This window comes from Malania oleifera, chromosome 6 (assembly GCF_029873635.1).
Source record: "Malania oleifera isolate guangnan ecotype guangnan chromosome 6, ASM2987363v1, whole genome shotgun sequence".
Lineage (NCBI taxonomy): Eukaryota > Viridiplantae > Streptophyta > Magnoliopsida > Santalales > Ximeniaceae > Malania > Malania oleifera.
Window position 1 is genome coordinate 106357909 of NC_080422.1, and position 27566 is coordinate 106385474.

A 27566-nucleotide genomic window follows, 5' to 3' on the forward strand; every position below is an offset into this window, starting at 1 on the left:
CGGCCAGAACATGTGATTGAGTGACCCTTTTGGTGTCTGTAAAAACATCTGACAATTGATTTGCAGCATTCTACAAATGAATTATTCTTTGAATTTCAAGTTCACATTGATTTGTGCGTATATCAAGATTAGACAAAGTTGGTGTGTTCCAACAAATTTCTTGTGTTTTTAATCCTTTACCTTTTCTTTCTCCTAATGACGGGAAAACTGATTCATCAAATTGACAATCTAGAAATCTTGCTCTAAAAAGATCACCTGTTAGTGGTTCAAGATATCTAATGATAGAAGGAGAATCAAAACCAACATAAATACCAAGCCGACGTTGTGGTCTCATCTTACTTCGTTGTGCAGGTGCAATAGGAACATATACAGCGCAACAAAAAATTCTAAGATGACATATATTAGGTTGTTGGTTAAACACAAGCTGTGAAGGTGAAAACTTGTGATATGCAGTTGGTCTAACTAATCAAAGATGCAACATGCACTATAGCATGACCCCAAGCAGATGCAGGAAGCTTTGATCGCATAAGCATAGGTCTAGCAATAAATTGTAAACACTTAATGAAGGATTCCGCTAAACCATTTTGTGTATGAATATGTGCAATATAATGTTCAACACTTATACCTATTGACATGCAATAGTCATAAAATGCTTTCGAAGAAATTCCACTTGCATTATCTAAACAGACAGTTTGAATGGGATGATAATGAAAACTTGATCTTAACTTTATTATTCGAGTAAGAAATTTAGTAAAAGAAACATTACAAGTTGAAAGTAGACAAACATGTGACCATCGAGTGGAAGCATTAATTAAAACCATGGAATATCGAAATGGTTTGCAAGATGGAGGGATTGGACCACAAATATCTCCTTGTATTCTTTGCAAAAAATATAGAGACTCTAAAGATAATTTATATGGAGAAGGTCTAATAAGTAATTTTCCTTAAGCACAAGAAGTACAAAAGTAATTACCAGGTAAAAGAACTTTCTGATCCTTTAATGGTTGTTCATGTGTATTTTCAATTATTCGTTGCATCATAGTTGAACCAGGATGGTCAAGACGATCATGCCAAAGTATAAAATTTCTAGGCTCGGAGCACTTCCGGTGCATAAAATTTGATTCAACAATATTTATTTTTGTGAAATATAGGTTAGATGAAAAACTTGAAAATTTTTCTAATATGATATTCTGGTTTGAAACTATAGATGTAATAAAAAGATATTTCATATCTCTTTCATTTTTGGTTTCAACATGATATCCATTGCGACGTATATCTTTAAAACTTATCAGATTTCTTTAGGATCTATTAGAATACAACACATCATCACTATACAATTTTGTCCCATTTGGAAACATAATGTGAACTCTTCGAGAGCCCTCTATTACATTTGCAGAGTCATATATTGTATTAACATTAATTTCAACTAATGTTAATTGCAAGAAATATTTTTTAATACGAAGAATTGTGTGAGTCGTGCCACTGTCCACCAAATACATGTCATCCTCCGTTTTATCAAGTTTATTTTGTATGATCTAGTAAATAAAAAGTAAAATTTAAGAATTAGGAAAGATAACAAAATATTACCAAGCATATTATATGTAAAACTTTTAATAAAAAAAATTACATAAGTTAATTTTTCAAAATAATATAAATATGAAGATAATTTAATAGTAGACATTTTCATCCCCAATCAAATGATCAATTTTGCCACTAGGGTCCTCAAAAAAATCAGAAATAACAAAATTAACATCCAAAAGAGACTCATACTTAGTATCAATGAGTTCAGACAAATTAACTTCAACAATTTTTCCTACCACGATCTCTTTTACCACCATGACCTCATCTACGACCTTGAGAAAAAACCACATTCATTTCAGGGAATAATGTTGAGCCAGTTGGACGAAATTAATGATTTTTCAACAAAAACTCATTATTTTGTTTAGTCATAAGTAAACAAGAAATTAGCTCGAAATATTTTGTAAATCTACGCTCTTGATATTGTTGCTGTAGGAGCACATTCGAGACATGAAAAGTCGAATATATTTTTTCTAACATATCATCATCGGTAATGTTTTCTCCATATAACTTCAATTGAGAGCTAATTTTGAATAAGACTGAATTATATTCACTTACAGTTTTAAAATCTTGTAGTCGTAAGTGTATCAAATCATATCGAACTTTTGGAAGAATTATCGTTTTTTGGTGTTCTTTTCTCTCATTTAAGTTGTTCCAAAGGACTAATGGATCCTTAATATTAAGGTATTTAATTTTCAATTCTTCGTGTAAATGGTGTTGAAGGAAAATCATTGCTTTTGCGCAATCCTACAGGGATGCTTGATTTCCTTCTTCAATTATACTGTCAAGATTCATAGCATTAAGATGAATCTCGTTATCAAGTACTCATGACAGATAATTTCTTTCAAAAATATTAAGGGCAACGAATTCAAGTTTTGTGAGATTTGACATCATAACGTCACTTAGAATAATACCAACGAAACTTGTTATACTATTAGAAACTTGATCATACTGATAACGTGTTGTAAATGAAATAAAGAGAAATATAAAAAAATTTGGAGTTATAAAAATTCAACAGTCTAGTTTTTTAGGAACTAGATGTTGTTAATCTTCTTATTATTTCATTTTGTTGTAAAACATGTCCTTATATAAGCAAATGTATTGACATTCCAAAAGTTAACCATATAATGAACCATTATGTGGACATTTGTAACCTATTATTTAGATAGTTATCCATATAAATACACATGTTTTATAGAAATATTATTTTCTTATTTAATTAAATTATTTGTATTTTTCGGCCAATATTCACCTAAATCACCAAGGGTGAGTGAAACGACGTCGTTTTTCTGGCGTTTTCCTAGGACATTTTTCTCCCATATATATATATATATATATTTTTTTTTTGCCCATTTCTTCCAATTATTTCTCCGTGTCCTCTGTTCCTTCTCAGTCTTGTTTTCTGCTTCTCCATGATTAGGGTTTCATTCGTAGGTACGTAAGGCTTCGTACTAATCGTCGATTTCCAGTGTTTTGATATTCAATTCAACCGCGGAAGCTAAGAATCTGAGGTTTTTTGAATCAGCCTGCCGATGTTGTTTTCCTCGATGCAACTGTAGCTGACTACGGTGGCGCCGGACCTGAGGAAGGGGTGACCCTTCACCGAATTTTCACACATTGTCATTCTACTGGTAATATAATTTTTTTTTTATGGGGTTTCCTCTTTTTTTTTTTTCACTTGGACTTGTTATCATACTTAGTTAAGCTTACCTACAATCGAGTTGTTTTGCTTCGGACATGAAAAATAGCGATTCAGAAAAATTTTATTTTAAGCATGTGTTAATCTGGTCGATGAACTTGCATGGGAAATCACTGTGGAGGTTCAATTACTTTTCTCTAAGCCTTCTGTAGATATTAATACTTGCACCTCTCTCCGAAAAAAAAAAAGATGTATTGGCACCCCCATTAATGTTCAGTTTGGTTCTCGGAACGTTTATTTTTAAACACAAGCTTATCATTGTAAACAGAATGGAATTTGCTGAATATTCTGTGTGTATTTCATTTATGAATACTGTGTCTATATGTAGACTTTACATGAGGAATCAAAGAATATATTATGGTTACAATAACAGTAGAGAATAACAAATTGTAGCCTCTGCAGTGCACGCTAGTGGTCTGCTGTAGCTGTGCTGTTGGTATGCTGTGTAACTGATTTATCACTAGGAGCACATAGTCTAATACGCCCCCTTGAGACCCTCCCACAATGACGAAGTTCAGGAAGCTTAATCGCCCCACAGGTCACAGAATGTCCATGCTTAGGTTCGTCGCTGTTCATATCACATTTCTATTTAGAATTCAACTCCAAGGGTTTGCAATTGTACGAGCATACCCTTTTGAGCTTTTGTATTGATTGTTTTCGCAGAACAATGGTCTCGCAGTTGGTGAAGCATGAGCGGATTGAGACTACTGTTGCTAAGGCAATTCCTTGATTGAGCTGATTCTCCTCATTTGTATTTTTTTTTCCCTTATGATTCGCATTTCACTTAATAAAAGCTGATGTTCCTTGCTTTATCTGTAAAATCATAAGCACTTTCTAGTCAATTTAAATGAAATTTTTTGCTTTATTTATATTCTCTTTTGAATTTAAATGTTTAAAAATGTGCTTATTTTCCTTTGTTTTCTACTCTTTAGGCCAAAGAAATCCGGAGGTTGGCTGATAACATGGTACAGATGGGGAAAGAGGTCAGTGTAAGAATTGATTTGTGTTCATCTGTTGCACGCACTAGTTGTTGTGGAAATTATATGCGTCAACTACATACTGAAAAGGGTTTGGAAGCTTTGTCTGTGGGCGCATAATGATCTTTTTTTGAAAAAAAAATTTTGTTAACGTTAAGAAAAGGAAGAAGAATTTAAATAATATTAAGTCAAGAATATTCTAATATTTCATTAATATTGATTGGTTTGCGCTTCATAGGTGTTTGGAAATTTGGGTCGTCTCATCAATAGCAATAGCAATAGCAATTTAAGGCTGTAGTTGCGATTATGGAATTGGGCGTTTAATTAAGAATTGTACAGAATTGGAAATATTTAATACAAAAATATTGAAGCCCTAAGGGTGTGTATCTAGATGCCTCATTTATTTGGAGGTTTGAATTCTTAAATGATTTCAACATGTTCTTGTTAACATTATATTGATGTGCTATGCCTATTTTTCTTGAGAGCATTATTATTCTTCGGTTACACAATGAACAACAACAACAACAACCCAAGCCTTAAGTTCCACTCAGTGGGGTTGGCTTGGCTATTAATTTCTTGATTATCAAGTTTAATCTTTTCTTCAATATTCCTCCTACTCTGACTAAAATTACATTTCATATATTTTATCTTATTTCTACTTTTCTTGAAACCTCTAAATTCTAAAGCCTCTCTCCATAATTCTAACTTAGATTCTGGTCCAACCTTAGTTTTTTCAATTAATACAATATTATTTGCAAATAATATACACCATGGGATCTAATTTTGGATATTCCTAGTAAGTTCATAAACGCAAAAGTGAAAAGATAAAGGCTCAACAAAGATCCTTGATGTACGCCTATTGTGGTTGGAAATTCTTTGGACTCTCCACTTGCATTCCTAACGCTAGGCGTTACTCTATCATATATGTCCTTGATGACATTTTTATACCTACTATATATTCCAATTTTTTCTAAAATTCACCATAGAACTTCCCTAGGTACTTTATTACATGCTTTCTCTAGGTCAATAAAAATCATATGCAAGTTAATCTTCTTTTCCCTAAACTTTCCCATTAATCTCCTTAAAAACTATATAGCTTCTATAGTCAATCTTCCATGCATAAGCCAAATTGATTTTCTAAGATCCTCATTTCTAACCTTAGTATTTGTTCAATTGCTCCTTCTTATGGTTTCAACTTAGGAATCATAAGTTTAATTGGGTTTAGGGTTGTTTAGAATATAACCTTTGTTTTTTGTATGTAGGTATTAAAATGCTTTTCCTCAATTTATCTAGCATTTTCGTAGTTTTTGTGTTGAATAAATTAGTTAACCATATACTTCTGTTATCTCCTAGGCATTTCCAAAGATCTTTTGTCCGGTATAGGCAAAATACTTCATAATTTGAAAAGTCTATGTCATCTTCATCAAGAATTAATATACTAGAAAAAATCAAAGGAATAAAAATAGAAGACCAAATAGCTCAACCAATTTATGAAGATAGTAAATCAGAACAAAGCAGTTTCCAGTTTCCACCCAACTCAATCTAGCATGTCTGAAATTAATGTTATAAACAACCAAATAGATAAAGCAAAATTAAACAAAGAAATTTTTTTTTAAAAAAAATGAAAACTTAAGAAAACAAATTTTTGAAAAATTCTTAGAAGAAAAGATTGATGAATATAAGCAAAGATGGATAAGTGAAATGGAGAAACAAGAAAGAAATATATTTTGCAATAGAAAGAAAAATTGTGACCCAATTGATAGAAAATGAAGGATTTACGAAACAGCAACAAATACAATTGTAGGAAATCATACTCCAAAAGGCAAGATTCAATTTCAACATAACAAAAATGAGGTAGAAGTATTAACATTTGCCAAAGTAAAAATAGAAAATCCTCACTAGCCTGCAATGCAAAGTCAGTGCGACATAATTAAAAAAAATAATTTTGCAAATGAATACCTTACAACTATATGAACAATTAGATAGAATAGAAGAAAGTATTGATAAGATGGAAATAATTCCTCCCCAAACTGCAAAATTACACACATATCCAATATTTAAGGCAAAAGAAATACAAAAGCCTGGACCAGCAAAAATAACCAAAATAGGCAGCTACAAATGGCCTGATCCAATTCACCTAAAGCATGCTTTGATAAGAATGATGAAATTTTAAAAGCAATTAATGAAAAAATCAAAGATATTTTGTCTACTTCAAAGGGAATTCATGCCTTAGATGACCAAATTAGCAATCTAGCTTTAGAAGACTCCAATCCAAAAATAGGACAATGATAATTCTGAATAAGAAATTATAAACAATATTACGAAAATAGAAGAGAACTTTAAGAATTTAGCAGTCATCCTTCAAAAGGCAAGATTCAATTTTAACATAACGATAATGATGTAGAAGCATTAACATTTGTCAGGGCAAAAATAGAAAATCCTCACAAGTCATTACGTAATGGTAGCGATCTGTAAAAGTCATTGTGACATTGAATTTTCTTCCCACCGATTTGGCTGTGTTACAATACTAGTATCCAAAAAACTTAACATAATGTAGTTATGTAATATTCATGGCCGCGATTAAAAACCATGGTGTAGTCTTGTCGAGGAAGCATCATTGAGATCCTTTTGCTTCCCGATTTGATAAACAAGGAGTATGCACTTCCATGATTCTCATGTTTAGAGTCCTAGTCAAAGTTGGGGTTTCTAGCATTTGTCACTTTTTAGGTGACTACTCAAAGATGACTTATTTAATAAAAGATTGTTTCACAGTTTTTCAAATCTTTTGTGCCTTTTGTATTGATATAAAAATTTCATTTGATTTTCCTATCAGGATGCTTCATAGTGATGATGCTAAGGAGTACTTGAGTACTCAATTTACTACTTATATAACTAACTTATGTATGATCCAATGATCATCTTGTGCCCACTCCACAAGAATATGGAGTTGCGAAGAGAAAAAACAGATATATCATTGAAGTCATTCATACAGTGTTAGATTAATGATTCTAAAGTGTTTTGGAGTGATGCTGTGTTCACTACCTCCTATGGATAGAATCCCATCCTATGTTCTTGGCAGTACAATACCCTACTAGTTCTCTTCTCAAATGCTCCTTTACTCTCTTACCTCCTTATATATTTGGGTGTGACCAATGGTGTATAAGTTGAATCCTTGAGTTACCAAATGTATTTTCCTGACTAGTCATGTACTCAAAACAGTTATAACTATTACAGCCCTACCTCGCATCACTTTTTTGTTTCTGCCCATGTTATCTTCTTCAAGTCTAAACCATACTATGATGATCCCTTGAGTACTTCTAACCTCCATGTGTCCCTTCCTCTACCTAGCGTTCCAGCTGCATCTTCATCTAGTTTGAGTCCTCATCGCCTAGATCATCCAAATTTGCAGGTGTATACACAGCAAGGATCTCAAGGGAGGATAACCTTCTCTGGCTTCTAACGTTATGCCTTTTGATTTCCTTGTCTAATGATCTCGTTTCCAAGACATTGATCATCATATTGCTGTTCGGAGAGGTAAGCACACATGTACCCAGCATCCAATCGCTCATTTTATTTGCTATGATTTCTTGTCGCCCTTACTATTGTGTTAGTATCCCATTCTAGAAGATATGTGTGCTCCATAAGGTAATGACACTTGGGAATCAATATCTCTTCTGCTTGATTATTATGTGGTTGGTTGTTGCTAGGTGTGTACCGTGAACGTAAATCCTCATGGTTATGTAGCTCATTTGAAGGCTTGTCTAAAGGATACACTTACAAACAAATTCTCTCCATTCACCAAACTTGCCTTGAATCGTTTGTTCATCTCCTAACCACCACCGAACATTGGTCCTTGCAATAGTTAGATGTGAAAAATGCATTCCTAGATGGTGACCTTCAAGAGGTCTATATGGAGCCCCACATGGGTTTGTTGCTCATGAAGAGTCAGCATTGGACATCTTAAAAAGCCTATATATGGTCCAAAGCAATCTTCCCAAGCATGGTTTGGTAAGTATTGTGCAGTTGTGCTTGAGTTTGGCCTTTAGAAATGTGCACTAGATCAGGATTATCAAAACTACACTGCTCTCTAGTCACATTATATGTCTGAAAAAAAATCCTCTAAAAACTGAAAAAGGCCATAATGATGCCAAGTACGGACTACTGAATCCTATCCCAAAGCATAGATGAAGAATTTTTCTTTCTTGTGAATATACATGCATTTTACTACAACTAGATCCCCATAACACAGCAAAAATCCTACACCTCCATAACCAAACCAATTCGCATGTAGTATGTGCCCTGGTCCATGGCCCTACATATATACTAAACACTTGATTGACCCACAATTGTTTGTTTCTTACTCATCCATGATACTAAGTTACCATCAACAACTAGTTGTGGATCTCTGAGGATGACTCAACCCAATCTGCATTTGTACAATGCTGGATCCTAGTGTGATCCTGATCATGATATTGAAGGTCTTTCCTGCCAGAACATTTGAGGTATCACAAGATAAGAATGATAGCATCCAAGTGGCTTGTTCTGAGGGAATCAAGCGCTAGCTTCAACACTTGGGGCTAAAGGTATGTCCTGTCATGCGAGTTTGAGCCTAGTTTAATTTCTCAACAAGTCTTTGATAACATCCAGGTTCAGCCAACAAATAACCCACATCTCCCAAATTTGGTAATAATTTGCTGCTAGGATCCATAGGTTTGGATCTGAACAAGTTAGTTTCGTCTAAAAGACATACAACATACTTTCGTTGTGATAATTACGAGGTTTGTATACTTCTAGTTATATACCTAATAAGTATTTCAGCATACTCAACTTTTAACATCACTTTAAGAGTCACCATCATTACTAGTAATCACAATGTCATCTACACACACAATTAGAAAAATCCTATTGCTGACCATGATGATAGAATACAGAGTGATCATTGTTGATCGCCCGGAGGAGGGGCTGAGCTGCCAGTTGCAAGAGGTGGGGGATATGTTGAAGAGATAGCAAGAAACAAGGAGTGATTAGAAAGTTAATTAAAAGTGTTCTTTTTGATATTTTGTTTATCCAAGAATCAAATAATAAATTAGTGGATACCTTCCTAGTGAGAAGTATATGGGAATTATGGCTTAGAGATTGGTGTTCCTTCCCTGTTCAAGGGCTTTTTTTTGGGGGGGGTGTTCATTATCTAGGATATTATGTGGCAATTTTAGGGACCGTTATTGGTGATTCCTCTTTGTTGTGTTGTTGGAGGTAAAGGGGTTTGGGAATTGGTGGTTCTTGTTTGTTTATGGACCCACACCCTCTCCTTTGTGCATTCCATTTTTGAGGACCTAGCTAATCTTTTTGGCCTTTGAAACCCACTCTGGGTTGTGGGTAAGGGTTCAATATGATTTGGCTTGCCAAGGAGAGGTTGGGGGGGTTCTAGGGTGACCAACAACATGAGAATTTGTTGTTCCACCAATTAAGAATGTGGGATCAAGGATTTAACTTTGGTTAATGGTCACTTCACTTGGGTAGCTTGGGAGATAGGACTGTGCCCCTGTTTGTTCAATAATAAATGGGAAGACACTTCCTGGATGTTGCTCAGGAGGTTCTCATTATACCAATTTCAGATCATTGGTTAGTTTTTCTGGATACCCCATTCGTTAGGGCCCTACCCCCATCTTCGTTGAGAATATGTGGTTGATGCACATTTCTTTTAGGGAGTGCATTAAGACTTGGCAGAGAGAGAGCAATGCTCAGGGGTGGGAGGGTTTTAGATTTATGAGGAAGTTGAAGTATGTCAAAAGCATTGAAACTTTGGAATATGGAAGCTTTTGGTGATTTGAAAAGAAAAAAATAATCTGACTCGGAATGAGATTGAATTTTTGAATAGATGGGATTGTGGCTTGGCTAGTGAAGAGGATAGGGTCAAAAGGGGACAACTTTGTAATGACTTCGAGGCTATCCTTTTTAGGGAAGGTACAAGCTAGAAATAGAAATTTAGGATGTAGTGAGTGGAAGAAGGGGATTGCAACACCAAATTATTCCATCAAGTGGCTAATGGGAGGAGAAGGAAGAATCTTATCTAGGAGTTGAAAATAGATAAGTTAGTGGTTCAAAGAAAATCGAAGTTTTTCGAAAACTCCAAAGTTATTCGGGCAATCTGAATTCCTTCTCACCAAATCCGAGCTCTAAGCAAAATTGGTCTAAGCCAAGACTTTGGAAGATTTTAGGGCAATCCTCAGAATAATGGCAGATTACTCTTCCTTTGAAGATGACATCAGCCATGACTTCGACTTTTTGTCTTGATCAAGATATTTCAAGATGGCAGAATGCATGCAAGATGAGTGTCGGCAATGTCGGCAAACTATTATAATAAAATGGATGCCGACCATATCAATTTTTAAAGCAAGATGGATGTTGGCAATGTCAGCAAGTTGTTATAATAAAATGGATGATGGTCATATCACTTTTTAAAGCAAGATGGATGTCGGTAATGTCGACAAGTTATTATAATAAAATGGATGCCGGCCATATCAATTTTTAAAGATAAATAAATGTCGACAATTTATTATAATGGAGGCAATATTAAAAGCTAGATGGGATGCCGGTAGCATCTATGATTTTTACCAAAATCTTTGAAAAGATTGCAAAGTTTTGTCCGACAGGTTAAAGAAAAATCCTCCACCCTGGGATCAAAACCACACGAGGGCAGTAAAGATTAAAGGTAATGTTAAGAAAATACCTTGTATGGCAATTTCAGATTCAATTGCTTACAAAATCGTTGAAACCTATTTTTTCAAGCAATGGTTCAAAGAAAATCCAAGTTTCTCGAAGACCCTAGAGTTATTCGGGCGATCTGAATTCCTCCTCACCAAATCTCAGCTCCAAGCAAACTTGGCCCAAGCCAAGACTTCGAAAGATTTCAGGGCAATCCTCAGAAAAATGGTAGATTACTCTTCCTCTAAAGATGACATCAGCTATGACTTTGACTTTTTGTCTCGATCAAGATATTTCAAGATAGCAGAATGCATGCAAGATGTGTGTAGGCATTGTTGGCAAATTATTATAATTAAATGGATGCCGACCATATCAATTTTAAAGCAAGATGGATGTCGGCAAGTTATTATTATAAAATGGATGCCGACCATATCAATTTTTAAAGTAAGATGGATGTCGGCAATGTTGACAAGTTATTATAATAAAATGGATGCCGACCATATCAATTTTTAAAGATAAATGGATGTCGGCAATGTTGGTAATTTATTATAATGGAGGCAATATTTAAAGTTAGATGGGATGCCAACAATATATTGTAATAAAGTAGATGTCGGCCATAAGCAATATTTAAAACTTTAGACTGCGCGGATGTGCATGCATCTCAATGTGTGTAAGGAGATTTGAGATTATGTCAAATTGTTATACAAACTTACAATATAGACAATATTTGCAAATTTGCTACAGACTTCGAGATCTTGAGTACTCGTTCTTCACAACTTTTCCACCAGGGAGTTGTGGTAGTGAGTGAAAGAAGAAATTATGCACAAGGAAGCATACACTGGGTCCTTTAAATAGGCCCCAAAACTCAAACAGACATTGAACAAAGTTTTTAAACATTAAAATAAGTTTTTGTAGAGAATGGTCGTCAAAGTAAAAAAGAATCTTGCTTTTGGTCATTGTACCTTCAAAAGTAGTTCATAGAAAAGTTTTAAATATTGCTTATGGCTGACATTTACTTTATTATAATATATTTCCGGCTCCCCATGCAGCTTTAAATATTTCCTCCATTATAATAAATTGTCGACATTGCCGAAATCTATTTATCTTCAAAAATTGATATGACCGGCATCCATTTTATTATAATAACTTGCCGACACTGCCGACATCCATCTTGTTTTAAAAATTGATATGGTCGACATCCATTTTATTTTAATAAGTTGTTGACATTGCTGAAATTCATCTTGCTTTAGAAATTGATATGGCCTTATTATAATAGTTGCTGACATTGTCGACACCCATCGTGTATGCATTCTGCTATCTTGAAATATCTTGATCAGGAAAAAAAAGTTGAAGTCATGGCTGATATCATGTTCAAAGGAAGAGTAATCTGCCATTATTCTGAGGATTGTCCTGAAATCTTTCAGAGTCTTGGCTTGGGCCAATTTTGCTTGGAGCTGGGATTTGGTGAGGAGGAATTTAGATTGTCCAAATAACTTTGGAGTCTTTGAGAAACTTGGATTTTCTTTGAACCATTGCTTGAGAAAGTCAGTTTCAACGATTTTGTAAGCTGTTGGATCTGAAATTGCCATACAAGGTATTTTCTTAACATTGCCTTTAATCTTTCTTACCGCCTCTGTGTGGTCTTGATTCCAGGGTGGAGGATTTTTCTTCAACCTATCATACAAAAATTTGCAATCTTTTCTTAGATTTTGGTAAAAATCAGAGATGTAGTCGACATCTACTTTATTATAATATATTTCCGGCATCCCATCTAGCTTTAAATATTGACTTTATTATAATAAATTACCAACATCCATTTATTTTAAAAATTGATATGACTAGCATCCATTTTTTTATAATAACTTGCAGACATCCATCTTGCTTTAAAAATTGATATGGCCGGCATTCATTTTATTATAATAGTTTGCCGACATTGCCGATACTCATCTTGCATGCATTCTGCCATCTTGAAATATCTTGATCAGGACAAAAAGTCAAAGTCATGGCTGATTTCATCTTCAGAGGAAGAGTAATTTGCTATTATTCTACGGATTGTCCTGAAATCTTCTAGAGTCTTGGTTTGGGTCAACTTTGCTTGGAGCTGGGATTTGGTGAGGAGGAATTCATATTGCTCGGATAACTCTGGAGCCTTCGAGAAACTTGGATTTTCTTTGAACCATTGCTTGAGAAAGTTTTTAGAAAGGTTGTCAATTTTCATACCGTTCCACTACTTAATCTATGATTGTCCTCCGTAATAAAGGACATGGTGTTTGCTGATAGGTTTATTTGAAAAGTTTTATTGCAGCATCAAAATCCAAGTAAGATTGAAAAATTTGAAAAATAGATCTGGAAATTCAATCCATTCTTCAGGAGGAGAGAGATTGTTGGTCCAAAAGTTATATGTTGATTTTAATTTTGTTGGTAATATTTCAATGATTGAACCGAATTTGTCTCATCATTCATGAAACCAAAAAGGTACTTGGCTAGAAAATTTTTTATCAAAATAAATAAACCAAGAGAAAGAGAAGGTTTTATTTTGAAGTAAAATTGCCTTAAACCAAGCATCACGATAATCCCTATAATTGAAATGACTGGGATCACATGCGCTATCTGGATTCTGGACATGAGCTTGTCTAGCTCATACTCCATAACCTAAATTTAGGGATAAAGTCGATGCCTAGGGCCAATAGGTTGGGCTTTGTGGGGGCATAACTTAAATACAATATGAGAAAGAGCCTTTTTCACCTATTTTCTCAAAAAAAAAAAAAAAAAAAAAAACCAAGAGTCTCTTGCTTCTCACATTGAGAGGTTCTTGAAAAACCAACCCATTTGTGAGCACCTCTGTAGCTCGACTCAATAAGGGCTTGTCGACTTGTTCACTTCATAAATTAAAAAGCTTGAACAGGTATATTAAAGCTCAGTTTGAGTTTAGCTCAAGTTTGAGCTCAGTTAAAAATTCAATAAACAAGCTTGAGCATGGTAAAGCTCAACTTGGATCATTTGCAACCCTAACTCAATCCCAAATTCTTGTAGTCCACATCTACCATCCTTTATAAAGTTTATTCTCAGGTCCATACGCATTCCCCAAACCCTAGTTCTAGTGTTTCAGTCTCTAGTTTCAAGAAGACTGTTTTTGTTACACAAGGTGATTTTGATTCTCAACTAAGTAATTTCAGGAGTTCTTGAGATGGTTTGCAATTGTGCCGGAATGTATGGACATGGTTGAGCCCCCCTGCACGCTAGCGCACTCATTGTGGATGAGGAGGTCATATGATTAAGCAGTGTTGGGATCTTCACCACAAACTGCCACACAATGGCAATGCAGCAACCAAAGATTCCAATCTTCCATTCCCTAGTATCAAGCGTCCAAAGAACATATGGCATGTGTAATCAAGTTTCTTTTCCACCCTCCAAAATTTTGAAAACTTTTGTTGCCTTTGCTGATGGGTCCACTACTACCATTAAGGGAATAGGGGCAGTACATCCCACTTTGTCTATTTTATGTTCTGTATATTCCTAAATCCTAGGTATTCCCTGTAATCTTCTACCAATCGGCAAGATCACCAAATCCTTTAACTGTTCACGAACATTCTTTCCTCATTATGTTGACATTTATGATTTGAAGACGAGGAAGGACATGAGACTGGTTTACTTCGCTACTTCTAGTCACTATCTCCTTCTACTAGCTGCAGTGCTGCCACTATGCCATGCTAAATTTATGATTGTCTTTGTCATCCTTCAATAGACAAGTTAACACATCTAATTCTTAGTTTGAGTTCTGTGTGTTGTCCATGGTTTTAACTTTTAAATAGCCACTGCAGGTAGCAGAGTATAAAAGTAATGGATGTAGCTTTTGCTAAGCCCATTTGGTGATCATAAGCATTAATGACATTTATTATCTATGATTAAGGCTATCTTGATTTTTATGATTCTATCGCCTACTCTTTTAACATCTACTGCACTATATTTTAGGTCTTGTCTACTATGATTCCTATTCCATTTTAATGTTTCTCTTTTCTAGTATACCAAAGCTCATATCCTGATTTTCTATTTCTTTAGCTTTCTCCCCTATCCACTTAGTCTCTTGAAGGCAAATTACGTTATTTCTCCTAATCATTGTGTCAACTATCTCCATGCCTTTATCTGTGAGTGTCCCTATATTTCAAGTTGCTAATCTTCTCCTAGTTTCCTGCACTAACTTCTTTACCCTCTCATATCCAAAATGACACGGCCTAGCCCACACTTGCCCATTTTTCACATCATCTGGGTGGTCTAAGTGCAACGTATCATTTGTAGGGGATGCCCAAGTGAATATTTGGTACCGATTCATATCAAGTAGATCTAGAAAGTTTTACACTGACTGTTAGCTATCTAACGCAACCCTCCTCCTTTACTCGGGTTTTGGACCAGCTGTATATAGAGAAATTTAGGACATTTAGTGCAGCACAGGCAGAGTGCATGCATCTGCAAATTGCTGATTATAAAAATCAGTATATAATTGCTTTATCACTGTATTGAAATTAGAAAAGGGCCGTGTGCATATAATGCTATAAGAAGGGAAGCATGGTTAATGCATGTTGGCATGATTTACAGTGTAATGTTTGACATCAGAATCAAGGTAAAACTGAATGCATAAGCTGCTTTTTAGAGCAGTATATAATGGAATGCATACACTTCTTTTAATTTTAATTTTAATTTTTTTTTAAATCGGTGTGTGGTGGAATGTGTAAACCTTTTCAATTAAGTATTTGATTGATTTCTTAGTGGAAAAAGAGTGAGTTTATTGTTTTAAGAAATCAAACCAGAGCATAGTTGTGAGATCAGGGCTTCAAAATTGCAAAGAATCTCAGAGTGTGCATGTTATGGTTAAATAGAGTCCAACTTCCTTAGTGTTTCAATGCTCTAAGTAAACTCTAATTTATGCTTCTAGAACACTACCAGCAGATGTATTTAAGGGAAATTCCTGACCTGAATTCTAAGCCCCCACTTGAAAATATAATCTGATGATCAAAGAATGAAAAAGTAGTCAAAAACTGTGATCTGAACTTAAAGCTACTACCTTGAGGGAATGCAAAGAGTAAATTGCAGGATCTAAGGGTATTTTTTGGAAGGGGGGGGGGGGGGAGAGAGAGATATTGTTGGAGTAGCACCATGGTGGCAAAGGTAGGTGGATGAGCAGGGTTTCATGGTTACTGAAGTAAGGTTGGTGTGGATTCCTAGATTTCCGATTTTTAAAAACCAATCTAGACCATTGGGTTGAAACTCACCATCGTTGAGTTCGTCAAATTCAAGTCTGGCCCACTGAGATTTCCAAGCTTGGAGTCTCCAATCTTGGTTTGAATCTTCAAATCTGAGTTAGAAAGATGGTGCAAATACTTAGAGGGTCTTAGGCAATTATAGGAGAAAGCTTTGTCCTTGACTATTGAAGGAGGGGAAAGCTTTGTTATCGATCACTGAAAGAGCGGGAAACTTCATTGTTGATCGCCCGGAGGAGGGGCTGAGCTGCCAGTTGCAAGAGGTGGGGGATATGCTGAAGAGAAAGCAAGAAACCAGGAGCATTTAGAAAGTTAATTAAAGTGTTCTTTCTGATATTTTGTTTAAGAGATATTGGTTTGTGCAAACTTCGGGGAGAAAGAGTAGGAGGAGAAGGGTTCCCCTCCCTCCCCCTCCTCACTCAAACCAACACCACTTTTTTGTATTGGTTAATTTAGGAAGAAAAAGCAAAAGATTAAGAATAATTGTTGATTATGTGGATGGTAGGGCTACAGATGAGCCTCGCCATTCGTGAGCCACTCAATGCTCAACTGTAATGCCTAATTAAAACTTGTTCACTAATATCAATTATGCAAGTTTAAGCTTTAGAAACTCACAAGTCAAGCAAGCCAATCTTGAGCTATATCATACTCACCTCAGCAAGCCTGCAAGTTAGCTCGTTTAACTAGCTGGCAAGTGAATTCCACAAAAAGTTTGTTTAATAGGCTTATAATCTAACTCATAAAATAAGTTCATGTACTTGTTTGTATGTAATCTCAAAATTTGAATCGTCTGCCTCATTTATAAAGTTGGTTTGGAAATCATTTTAAATCCACACTATTTTTGCATATTTATTTTATATGTATTTCCTGTCAAATCATGACTAATCACACATTTTTGTTTATATTTTAAATTTTTTTATAACATAATACAATACAACATAACTCAAAATACCACATGGGGAGTTGCAAACAAATCAAGTTGTTTGCTTATGCATACTAATGAGAAATTTCAAGCTTAGTTATAAATAAAAGAAATTTGAAAAAGATTAGACTTGACTCATTTAGGCTTGTTTTAAGCTCTTTTAATAAATTAATTGAACAAGAACAAGGCAGAGCTTCACTTGTATAGTTGACAAGCCAAGTCCAAGCTCGATTTTGAAGCGCATTACTAAATTAGCAAAATCAGAACATTTTAATGCTAGCAGATGCTCTTTACTTTTCATTTTACTGTTAATAATATGAAGATTGTTTAAATAGATAAAATGTTAATACAAACACAATTTAGCATCAAATTCCAAGAAACCTTGGTATGGCTGTCAAAGTTTTGTTAATTTTTTTTGTGATCCCTATATTAGGGATCAATCTAGGGAGATGCATAAATATGGAAGATATATTTTAATATTTTAAAATTTCAATTAAAAATTATTTAAAATTATTTCAATGCATTTTGAAAATATTATAGGGTTCTCTTTGTGCTGCAAGACGTGCTGCTGCATTTGTTCGGGGTGATGACGTCCTTCACAAGCTATTCACGGAACTGGCTTACCGATACAAGTGGGTCTGAAATGTGTTACTCTTTCATTTATATTTGTATTGTATTTTATGATTGCAATAGTGGTAAATATTGTTGTGTTATAGAGATAGAGCGGGTGGATACACGAGACTGCTCAGAACTCGCATACGAGTTGGTGATGCTGCACCAATGGCTTATATTGAGTAAGAATATTACATGCTGTTCTTGTTATGTGATTAATTAATATTTTTTGATGTCCCTGATGATATGATATACTACTTATGTTGTGTAACCTACCATGTGTGTAAGGCGATTTTGGCAGTAGGTAGGTAGTAAAAATGTTAACAGGATTTTATTTTTACAGGTCAAAAATAAGATATTAGTAGTTTTATTTTGTAATATTATCCTTATAATATGTAAAGAGGGTTACTTCAAAAAGTTTAAGGGCTATTTGGTCTCACTACATAAAAAAAATTTATGAAAATGGAAAACTAGAAATCAAAACTAAAAACTAGAAATAGAAAGTAAAAATTGAAAACCAGCTTGTCTGGTTAATGTTTCTAAAAACTAAAATAAATTAAGAACATGATTAACAAAAATGCTCATGTTTTTTTCCATGAATCAAATTAAAAAATAGGATTAAAATGAAAAAAATTATTAAATAATACAAATTTAAAATACTATAATAAAAATAAAAATAAAAAATATTATAATTACTTTATAATTATTATGTTTTTTATACTTTACAATTCACTTTAAAAGAACAATATTATTGCACATGACAATTGAAACATAGTCAAAATTTTGTCAATGGATTTTAATATTTTTTTTTATGAAATTCTATGGATATTTTTATTTTAATTACATTTTAAATTCATATGACCATTTTATTTTAGTTTTAATTAAAAAGTATGTATAATATGAATGTTTTAATCCAAAAAAAGTTAATTATTGATATTAAAATATTCTGGTAACAGGCTACGAAAATAACTGAAAGCCATAATTTTTTTTTTGGGTGCAAACAACTGAGAAGTGATAACATAAATAAATGCGTTTTCATAATCTGTTTCGTCATTGTACAGAAACGAAAATAGAAATCAGAAACAATAGCAAACAGAACCTTAAGTATATTTAGAGGGAGAGAACTTATACGTGATAGACAAAAGGAAGAGATCAAGTGGTCTTCCCTTTATAACACTAGACGACCCATGCAATGTGGAGGGTTTCTCAACGAAGGTATAAAGATCATTGATATTAGATCATGCATCTTAATTTTCTTTGTGGCTAGATTAAATGATCAAGAGCCTTTTTAATTTCAATAGGTCCTTGTTGGATTTTGTTTTGTTTGTTTACGGTGGAAATGGAAAATCTTTGGAGGTTATTAGCAGCTAAGTTTGGGATGGAGAGCGATGGACAGGGTTTGCTAAGAAAGTGAAGGATCCTTAGGGGCTGGGTTTTTGGAAGAATACAAGAAAGGAGTGGGGAACTTCGTGATTAGGTTACCTTTGAAGTAATGGATATATGTATTCTCTTAGCATGATTTCTGGTGTGGGGAAATGCTTTTAAAGAATTAGTTTCAGGATCTTTTCTTGTAAGTCATAGAAATGGATGCTTTGGTGTGTAGTTCTTAGTGTTTTGATGTTAAATATTTCTTTCAAAGCATTGATAGTAAGAACAAGTGGAGGTAAGAGCTTTTTTATTTATTTCTTTTTTTTGGGTGGGGGGGAGGGGGAGGGTTAAGCTTCTTGAGGAAGGATCTTGATTCTAGATGACATTTGGAAAAGGAGAGTTGAAGTGCTTAATATATGTTCTCTATACAGAAAAGAGGTTGAGACAGTGCAGTATATTCTTATTAGCTGCAAATGGTGAAGGAAGATTTGGAACAGTGCCATGTCTTTGATGTGGCCGGCAGGTATTGCCATGGGGAAATTTTGTGGCTTGGAGTGATATTAATACATATAGAGCTACAAAAATGTTCTGGAGCTGATCCTTCCACATTTTTTTGGATTGTCTAGACAGCCCAATATTTTTTCCCAGGAACGTTGGACACCAATATTTTTGTCGATTCTATTTCTTTCTCCTTGTAGTTTCTGTTATCTTGTAATTGGAGGCCTTAGTGTGTTTTCTTCTTTTGCATATATATATATATATGTATGTATGTATTTATATATCTCGACTATCTTTGTTACAGACACATTTCCTAAACACTTCTGGAAGTTGCTTTTGTGTGTGCGCATGTTGCTTGGAAGTTTTTGTTTTAATTATTCCAAGTTTCATGTATGTTTTCCCAGGTTATCTTTATTAACTGCTGTATTTTGAATAATGTCAAAGAAAACCATTAGTAGAATTCAATGGTTTATAGTTTTTATACATAATTGCTATGGGTTGTAGTTTAGATTATGTCTAAAATTTTGATTTCTTAATTGAAATTTTCTCTTTGTAAACATAGTGGTCAATTAGTGAGTTTTCTTCTTGTTTCAACAAATTTGACTTGTTTTATCTCAAGAGTGCTTGTAAGTTGCAGGTTTATGATTTTATATTCTTTCAAAACTCAGGTTTAGACTTCACCTTATGATATTTGGCACTTTGTATAACTAACATTTTCACTGAGTGATGGGAAATAAAGATAATTATATATTTGTTAAAGTTCAAAGAAATAAATTCCTAAAAATGTCTGAAATTTTAATTGCTAATTTACTATTATTTTACAACAAGTCTTTTTCAGCTGGTATAGGAAGCAAACCACCATGCGCTATAATGTTAAAGATCAAATCTGAACTTATCTAAAATAAATACTTTAACTACAACTTAATCTAATTTTGGTTAAAAGTTTCATTCAATATATGTTTGTCTTATTTTTTAAACACATTGATATTTTTTGTCCATGAAATGATGTACACTCTTCATATTTTTACATGCATAGTAAAAATTATTAGCAAAGACAGCAAAACTCATGGAGAGGAAATGTGGCAAGCAATGAAGCATACTTCTTTTACATTGCAGTATTGCTTAGTTGTCAGAATGGTATAATTCTCATTTTGAATTGCGTACAATTTATTTCAATTCACAAGGATATTGATTTGAATCTACTTAAATAATCAAAGCAGGCCTTAATTGACCATGAAGTTGACAATACTGATTCCAGCCATTCATGAATCGAGTCTTGCAATTGACAAGCACTAAGAAATCAGGTTAGACCTACAGACGATAGATCCAATTTGTTCCCAGCCAAGTCCAATTATTTAAAAACCCAAAAATTCACCATTATAAAGAAGGCATTAAAAGGTCTTTAAAATGGCATCTAAAATTACATTAAACAAAATATGTTTAACTTTTGTATCCCATTTGAACTGTTTTAAAATTTTAGTATTCTTTGAATATGAAGATTTTTGTGCATTATAGATGAATTTTATTTTTTAGCTTTATAACAAACAATATACTTTATCTCTGGATAGATGTTCTTGTATCTATATTGGTGTGCATGATCATATAATCTTCATCAATATAATTCATTTTTCAATGCATTTTGTTTTGTTTTGCATATCACTTACTACCAATTTTTTGATTTCGTGCTAAATCTCGGGCCTTGATTCAACCACTCAATAAGAGTGTAGTCCATTTGATTGTCTGATTGTGCTTGTTATGCTTGCTCGAGATCAAATTCATCAAATACCATTAGCCCATTTTGATCTTGGAATTATTATTCTATTAAATAAAAGTAAAATGAATATGCTAATTTACAGTAGTGTTTGAATGATATTGTTCCTAATTTTCAAATCTTGATATTTGATAAGCATGACAAGAAGAAGATGAAGTGGATCATCAAAACGTGAACTCAAAAGTTATTGAGGTGTAAATACAGCAATTTTGAACTTGGTTAAGGGTGCAAGTGGATTCATCTTATCGTTCTTTGATTTCTTTCCATGCACGCACACACAATGTTATTTATTTTTTGTTTGTTGAAAAGGCCTTCTTGTGTCCTTATTTGGGTTATTAGTTGCGTATGCATTTGATCTCCTTTTGCTTTGGTTCGGATATGTATTTCATCTCTTTAGATGGACTAAAGACAATTTTTTTTATTTTTTATTTTTAAAAAAAAGCCTAAATACACCTTATTCATTTTGAACCATTTTATATTGTTTACTTGTGGTTTGAAAATTTGCACTTAATTTCTCAAAGGTTGGGTTAAATTCATACCAAACTTGTGGTTTTATATTGTCCACCCTTGGTTAAAAGATTTGCATATAACTTGCCTGAGGTTAAGTTAACCATTTTACTAACGTTTATGTTACATTTGTATTTGTATAGAGATGCAATAACTAGTAAGAGGTCTCAAAAGAGAATGTTCATATTATTCCATCATGAAATAGGAAAGGGATAAACATTCCCATTGTGAAGTTTGGGAATAGTTATTCTATGTCCATTCCTCGGTGCTTTATGTCATCACTTTTTTTTGTATAACCTATAAAATTCGTATATCCTATCTATTCTTAGGAATAGACATTTTGGGAAACAGGCATGGCGTTAATCTTTTAAATTTACCCCTAACTCTCTGAGTTTAGGTCTATTAAATCTTAGATGATTTTTGAAAGTCACATGGCAGGGTCCAAAAATATAAAATGAAATGAGGGCTATGGCACAATTTGTAGTAAATGAAATTGGTCAAAGAATAGTTCTGAAGCACATGTTATTGGTTGAGTGGGTTATGTACAGTTTTTAAAATAACCCTAGTGGTATATATGATTTTCGAAAAGCCCTAGTTGGTGACATTTAATAAGCCTAACCTCAAGTCTAAATATTAATTTGTCCCATGGTGATATGAAATCACAGATGGGCAATGTATATATACCTCAAGGCAGGTTAAGTGAACCAGTGTAAGCATCATCAGAATGAACAAAATTTGAAGGTGAGTAAAGTGTATTTAATCCCTAATAAATACCCCTGCAATAATATATTGATGCATTGGTCAGGGCTTGATGTTAGTAGGAGATTTTTTTTTTTTTTTTGTTATGTTGTTTGGTGGAAGCTGTTGATATTTGGACAATTAAATATTATGCTTATTATTAGGTTTTCTTTTTATTTTTATTTTTCACTGAACTTGCATTGCTCAAGAGTGGATTCAGCTCCTCTTAGGACAACATTGACTAATCTAGGAGCCCTTCCTACTGAGACTCATTTAGTCATTTATCCTACCTATTTGAGCAGGTTTATCGATAGGGAGAATGAGCTTAGACAGTCAAAACCACCAACCCCTCAACCGCTTCAGAGGGCACCATTGGATCCTTGGACAAAATCCCGACTCATGAAGCAATTTCCACCCCCTAAAGAAGAAAAATGCTCAGAGCTTGAGATTTGAAAATGGTCATTGAACTGTACTGCAACAATTTTGTATCCTCTCTCATGAACTGGCATGCAATATCTTCAATATTCTTCTAGTTTTTATCCAAGCATATTAATGTCAAAGTCATTTGTAAACAGTTATTTGTTATTTGTGCTTATTCCTGCTGGGAAAATTGATTGATCTAGCAGTGATTCTTTTGAGCCTAGCTATTCTGCTCTCTCTAAAGTTCTCATTTCAAATCCTCGCATGGTACATGCGAGTATTTGAGCAGGAATATAACATGGGCTGCCAACTGACATACCTTACCCTGTCTGGTATTGTCCTGTTCATATTGGGTTGTATGGTCAATTTGGTTTTCGTTGATGATGAGAAACAAAACCAGAAATCTAGCCTATGGAATGAAAAAAAATTTATCTAGGTTTGTTTTTGGTTTAGTAGCCAAATGATGCAGTTTGAATGCACTTGAACTTGGGAGTAATTCTCAATGAAACAACCAGTCAACAGGCAAAGCAAACTAAAAATAAATTTTCTAATCATCTGCTCTGTTTTGTACTATTTGAATTTACTCCCATGAAAATAATTAAATAAATAAATTTTAAAAAATAGCCATCCATTCTTCATGCCATGCATGATGGGGCTGTTCCGTGATTTGTAAAATTTTTTGTATAAAGCAAATACAAATACAAATATTTTGAAAAAAAAAAAAAAATTATTGAGAGGAATGTGTCTTTAACCTTTAACATAAACTAGACAACTTAACTTATATAATTGGAGATTCCATGAAAGGCTTAATGGGTCATAACAAGTCATTGAGTAAGTTGCCGTGTAGTAGCATGGTGATGGAGTTGCCTAAATTGGCAAGCCATAATTAAATGGTACAGGGAAATGAATTGGAGTGTGTTAATTAATATACATAAATGTTTAAATTTGTGGTGTGTTCTCCATGATAAATAATCAAAAAATGATAGTCAAATGGATCAACAAATTTATTGAATAGTCAAATTGAACTATTATTAGTAGATCATCACAAAAATATGGGGGTACTCAGTATCAATATGTTTGAAACATAAAAATTGAGAAACAACTATCGAAGAGAACCTTAGAGGAAGAAACATCGAGGGGGATGTGTCTTTAGCCCTTAACATAAACTATTAAAGATGACAACCCAATTTATGTGATTGTTGATTCTATGAATTGGGTTCAATGGGTGATAATAAGTCATTGAGTAACTTGTTAAACACTATTATTTGTTTTATTCATCTCTATGATGTTGGAATAGTGTAACTGTAACGATTGTAAGGTTGAGTTTTTCTTTACGAATCCATAGCTTTTGTTAAGTAGTGTATTTAATTACAGTTATACCCTCGATGAATTTAGCTATATGAGCGTGGAAGTAGGGGTTACTTCCTATGAAAGTTTACTGGGATAAAATTTTCTAAAGCACTTATGATAATTCATATATGGTGTATGATATTCATACCAACCCGTGAGAGTTTGATGCCTACAGATATTGTCCAAGCGTGTATTTATAATGTTATACTAAAAGAATCTGGTTCAAGAATTTAATTTTCACCAAGTTCTCGTAACTTATAGAATATTTTCTCTAAGTGCAATTGAAATCGAAAGATATTGTCACCAAATGTATTATCTTCCTTTCTCACAAGATTTCAACGTGACTATATATTAACAAAAAAACTCATATTTTTCCCAAAGTTTCCAACTTAGGACAAACTTACTCATTTAGCAAAATACACATATCTAGTAAGGCAAAGGTTGCACCTCGACAAATATTTTTCATGGAAAACTTACCATTGTGCCTCTCTCTCTCTCTCTAACACATAGAAACATACAAATCTAAAGATCTACAACTTTCATAAAACCTCGATAATTAAACAACCAAAGAATGTACATTAAGGACAAAGAGTCGTGATGCATAACTAATTATCTAAAAAAGGATTCATATCGACAACATCCACAACTTCCATAAGACCTCGATAATTAACTAATAAAAAAATACGTGTTAGGAACAAAATGAGTACATAATGCATAACTAACTGGGCAAAAGACACTCACCTCTCTTGACGTTTGACAAAAAGACAAAAACCTCTCATGAGGTGTCAAAATTTTCATTAAACTTCTCTGAGGTTTTAAAAGAAGTCACAAATGTAACGTCTCGAACCCCTCGCGGGCCTAGGGTGCTACTTTAGTGATGTCTGTGTACCTGATACTATCTCATCATATTAAAAAAAAATACAGTGGAATTGTAGTGATTCCAAAAAAAAATTAAAAATTAAAATTAAAATTAAAATTAATTAATTTTTAATTTTAAATAATAATTATTATTAATTAAATAATATAATATAATAATAAAATATATATTATATATATATAGACCTTCCTGAAGCCTAGCTTCAGGAAGGAATCTTAGTTATTGAAGGAAGCAGAAGCAGCGCCTCGTCGTTCCCTCGTCTCCTCTCTCCTACTTTCCTCAATCTCTTCTTCAATATTTGGCTGATCGGAAATCCGAAGATACTGCTGGTACCGCCACCAACAATCCTACTGGAGCGAAATTGTCGTGGGAGCGGCGTAGGCATATCTCATGGGGTAAGGTCAGTTTTTACTCTTACCTCAAATTTTATTAAATCTTAAGCCCAATTGACGAACAGAAATTACCAAGGGATTCATGGGGAGATTCTCTACAATCTAGTCGGAGCGGGTTTTTGAGCTTGAGCTCCGAAGCGACAACCCTAAATCGGGATAAGTTTAAAAATTTAGGCTTTTATAAGTTATTTAAGGTATTCAGAACCTATGGGAATTTTAGGGAAAATTACTCTGGGGATTGTGACGAATAATATGGTAAAGTTTGAATTTCAGGGTTTCAGGGGTTTTGAACGCCATGGGGCGTAGGTCGGAGTTTTATCGGGATTTTTAGGAATTAAGTAAAGGATTAATTTAAGTCAGTACTTTTATGGAATTTGAATCAATTTAATTGTTATGTTTATATATATAACTTGATTTGAAAATTCGGAAGTTATTTTTTGAAAATCTTGTTTGGATTATATCATTTTACAAAATTAGGATATATGATATGTAATTTTTCATAAAATGAACGGTGGACCATTGAATATATATATATATATATATGAGTGCGTTTAAATGTGATATTGTGTGGCAGATGATCTGAGCGGGTGGGAAATTATGAAATACTGAATTATTTGAGAAATGTTGGAAATGCTTGCAAAAATACTGGAATTATTATGAATTGCAGGGGTTTGAAATAATGGCCAGTGGCCAGGTATTGATTGATTGGCCAAGGGCCAGTATTGTATTTTGTGGCCAGGGGCCAAGTTTTTGGAAAAATAGGAAATATATGTGAATTGATATTTTAAATGGTGATTTTTATTATCTAAATTGCATGATATGCTTTAGGAACCTTGGAGACTAGTGTATTGTGAGTACGGTACCGTTGCTAGGGATTTGTTATGTGGCCGTGTGTGCCCACACCTGTGCTGAGAGGTGTAGGGTGACCTTGTTCGATTTGCCTATGTGAGGAGAATGTATCCCCTGGGTAAGGGCAATCGGACCAGTAGTTGGAGCTGCATATATCCACGGAGTATGTTAGCAGAGTATCTTATATGCATATCTATTAATTTATGTGAAAACGAATAATTAATAAGATAATTTCGATGACTTACTGAGAAAGGTGAGTGCCCTAATAGCAGTAATGGTATTAGAGCAGAGGGAAGCTACTTGTATAGGTGGGTCATCTTCTCTATCCTCGGCCAATTGGGTGTGTGAGTGTAAATTAAGAATGATTTCATACATGTACTTATTTGCTTAGTGAACTGGTTATTTTCTATACACTAAACGCATGTTGGCCACACACTGACATTAACTTAGTCTTTCCCTTACTGAGTTGTGCCTCACCCCTACTTTACAAACCACCTTTTCAGGAAATCCCAAAGATCGGGTTTAGAAGGCTAGAGGAGTCGGGCTAGCGGTGTAAATTTACGTAGGTAGTGTGTATGGACAGAGAGTTTATTTTTGCGGAGTTTTATGGGTTGTAATTATGTAAAAATGGATATATTTGTGTGTAAAGATAGTTAGAATTCTGGTAATGTAATTTGAGGATTTTGTAATTTATTTCCACTGTGTATGTGTGTTCATATATGATGAATAAGGAATCAGGTACACAGACGTCACTAAAGTAGCACACCAGGCCCACGTGGCGGGTCAGGGTCGTTACAGGAATAAATAAAACATTCTCCATAGTCTATAACTAAAGTCTAACCATCAACATACAATAAAGTCTTTCCATTCTCATATTACATCTCAAACTAAAAAGTCAACTAACTCGGTCCACACAACCATAATACAAGCCTTGAGGCGTACAACATAAACATCTCACATCCGAGTTCTTGCAGACACTCACAAAAAGAAACTATACTAGTCTCCACCCCCTAGTTATGCTAAACTCAATCTCTATGATTCCCTGAAA

General features: G+C 33.9%; 1 protein-coding gene across 4 annotated transcripts; it reads left to right on the top strand.

Moving 5' to 3' along the window:
• The first annotated feature begins 2927 nt into the window (after positions 1-2927).
• On the top strand, positions 2928-23273 carry LOC131157461 (uncharacterized). Of its 4 annotated transcripts, none has more exons than XM_058111643.1 (8): positions 2928-3012; positions 3104-3209; positions 3671-3837; positions 3941-3995; positions 4210-4260; positions 17677-17768; positions 17853-17930; positions 22933-23273. In XM_058111643.1, exons 3-8 carry the CDS (start codon positions 3782-3784, stop codon positions 23081-23083), a joined length of 483 nt encoding a protein of 160 aa, XP_057967626.1. In that variant the 5' UTR covers positions 2928-3012; positions 3104-3209; positions 3671-3781; the 3' UTR covers positions 23084-23273. The 4 variants fall into 4 exon arrangements, with proteins under 4 accessions (XP_057967626.1, XP_057967625.1, XP_057967622.1 ...); XM_058111642.1 differs by having other exon boundaries at positions 3680-3837; XM_058111639.1 differs by having other exon boundaries at positions 2930-3012; positions 4210-4266.
• Positions 23274-27566: the final 4293 nt, after the last annotated feature.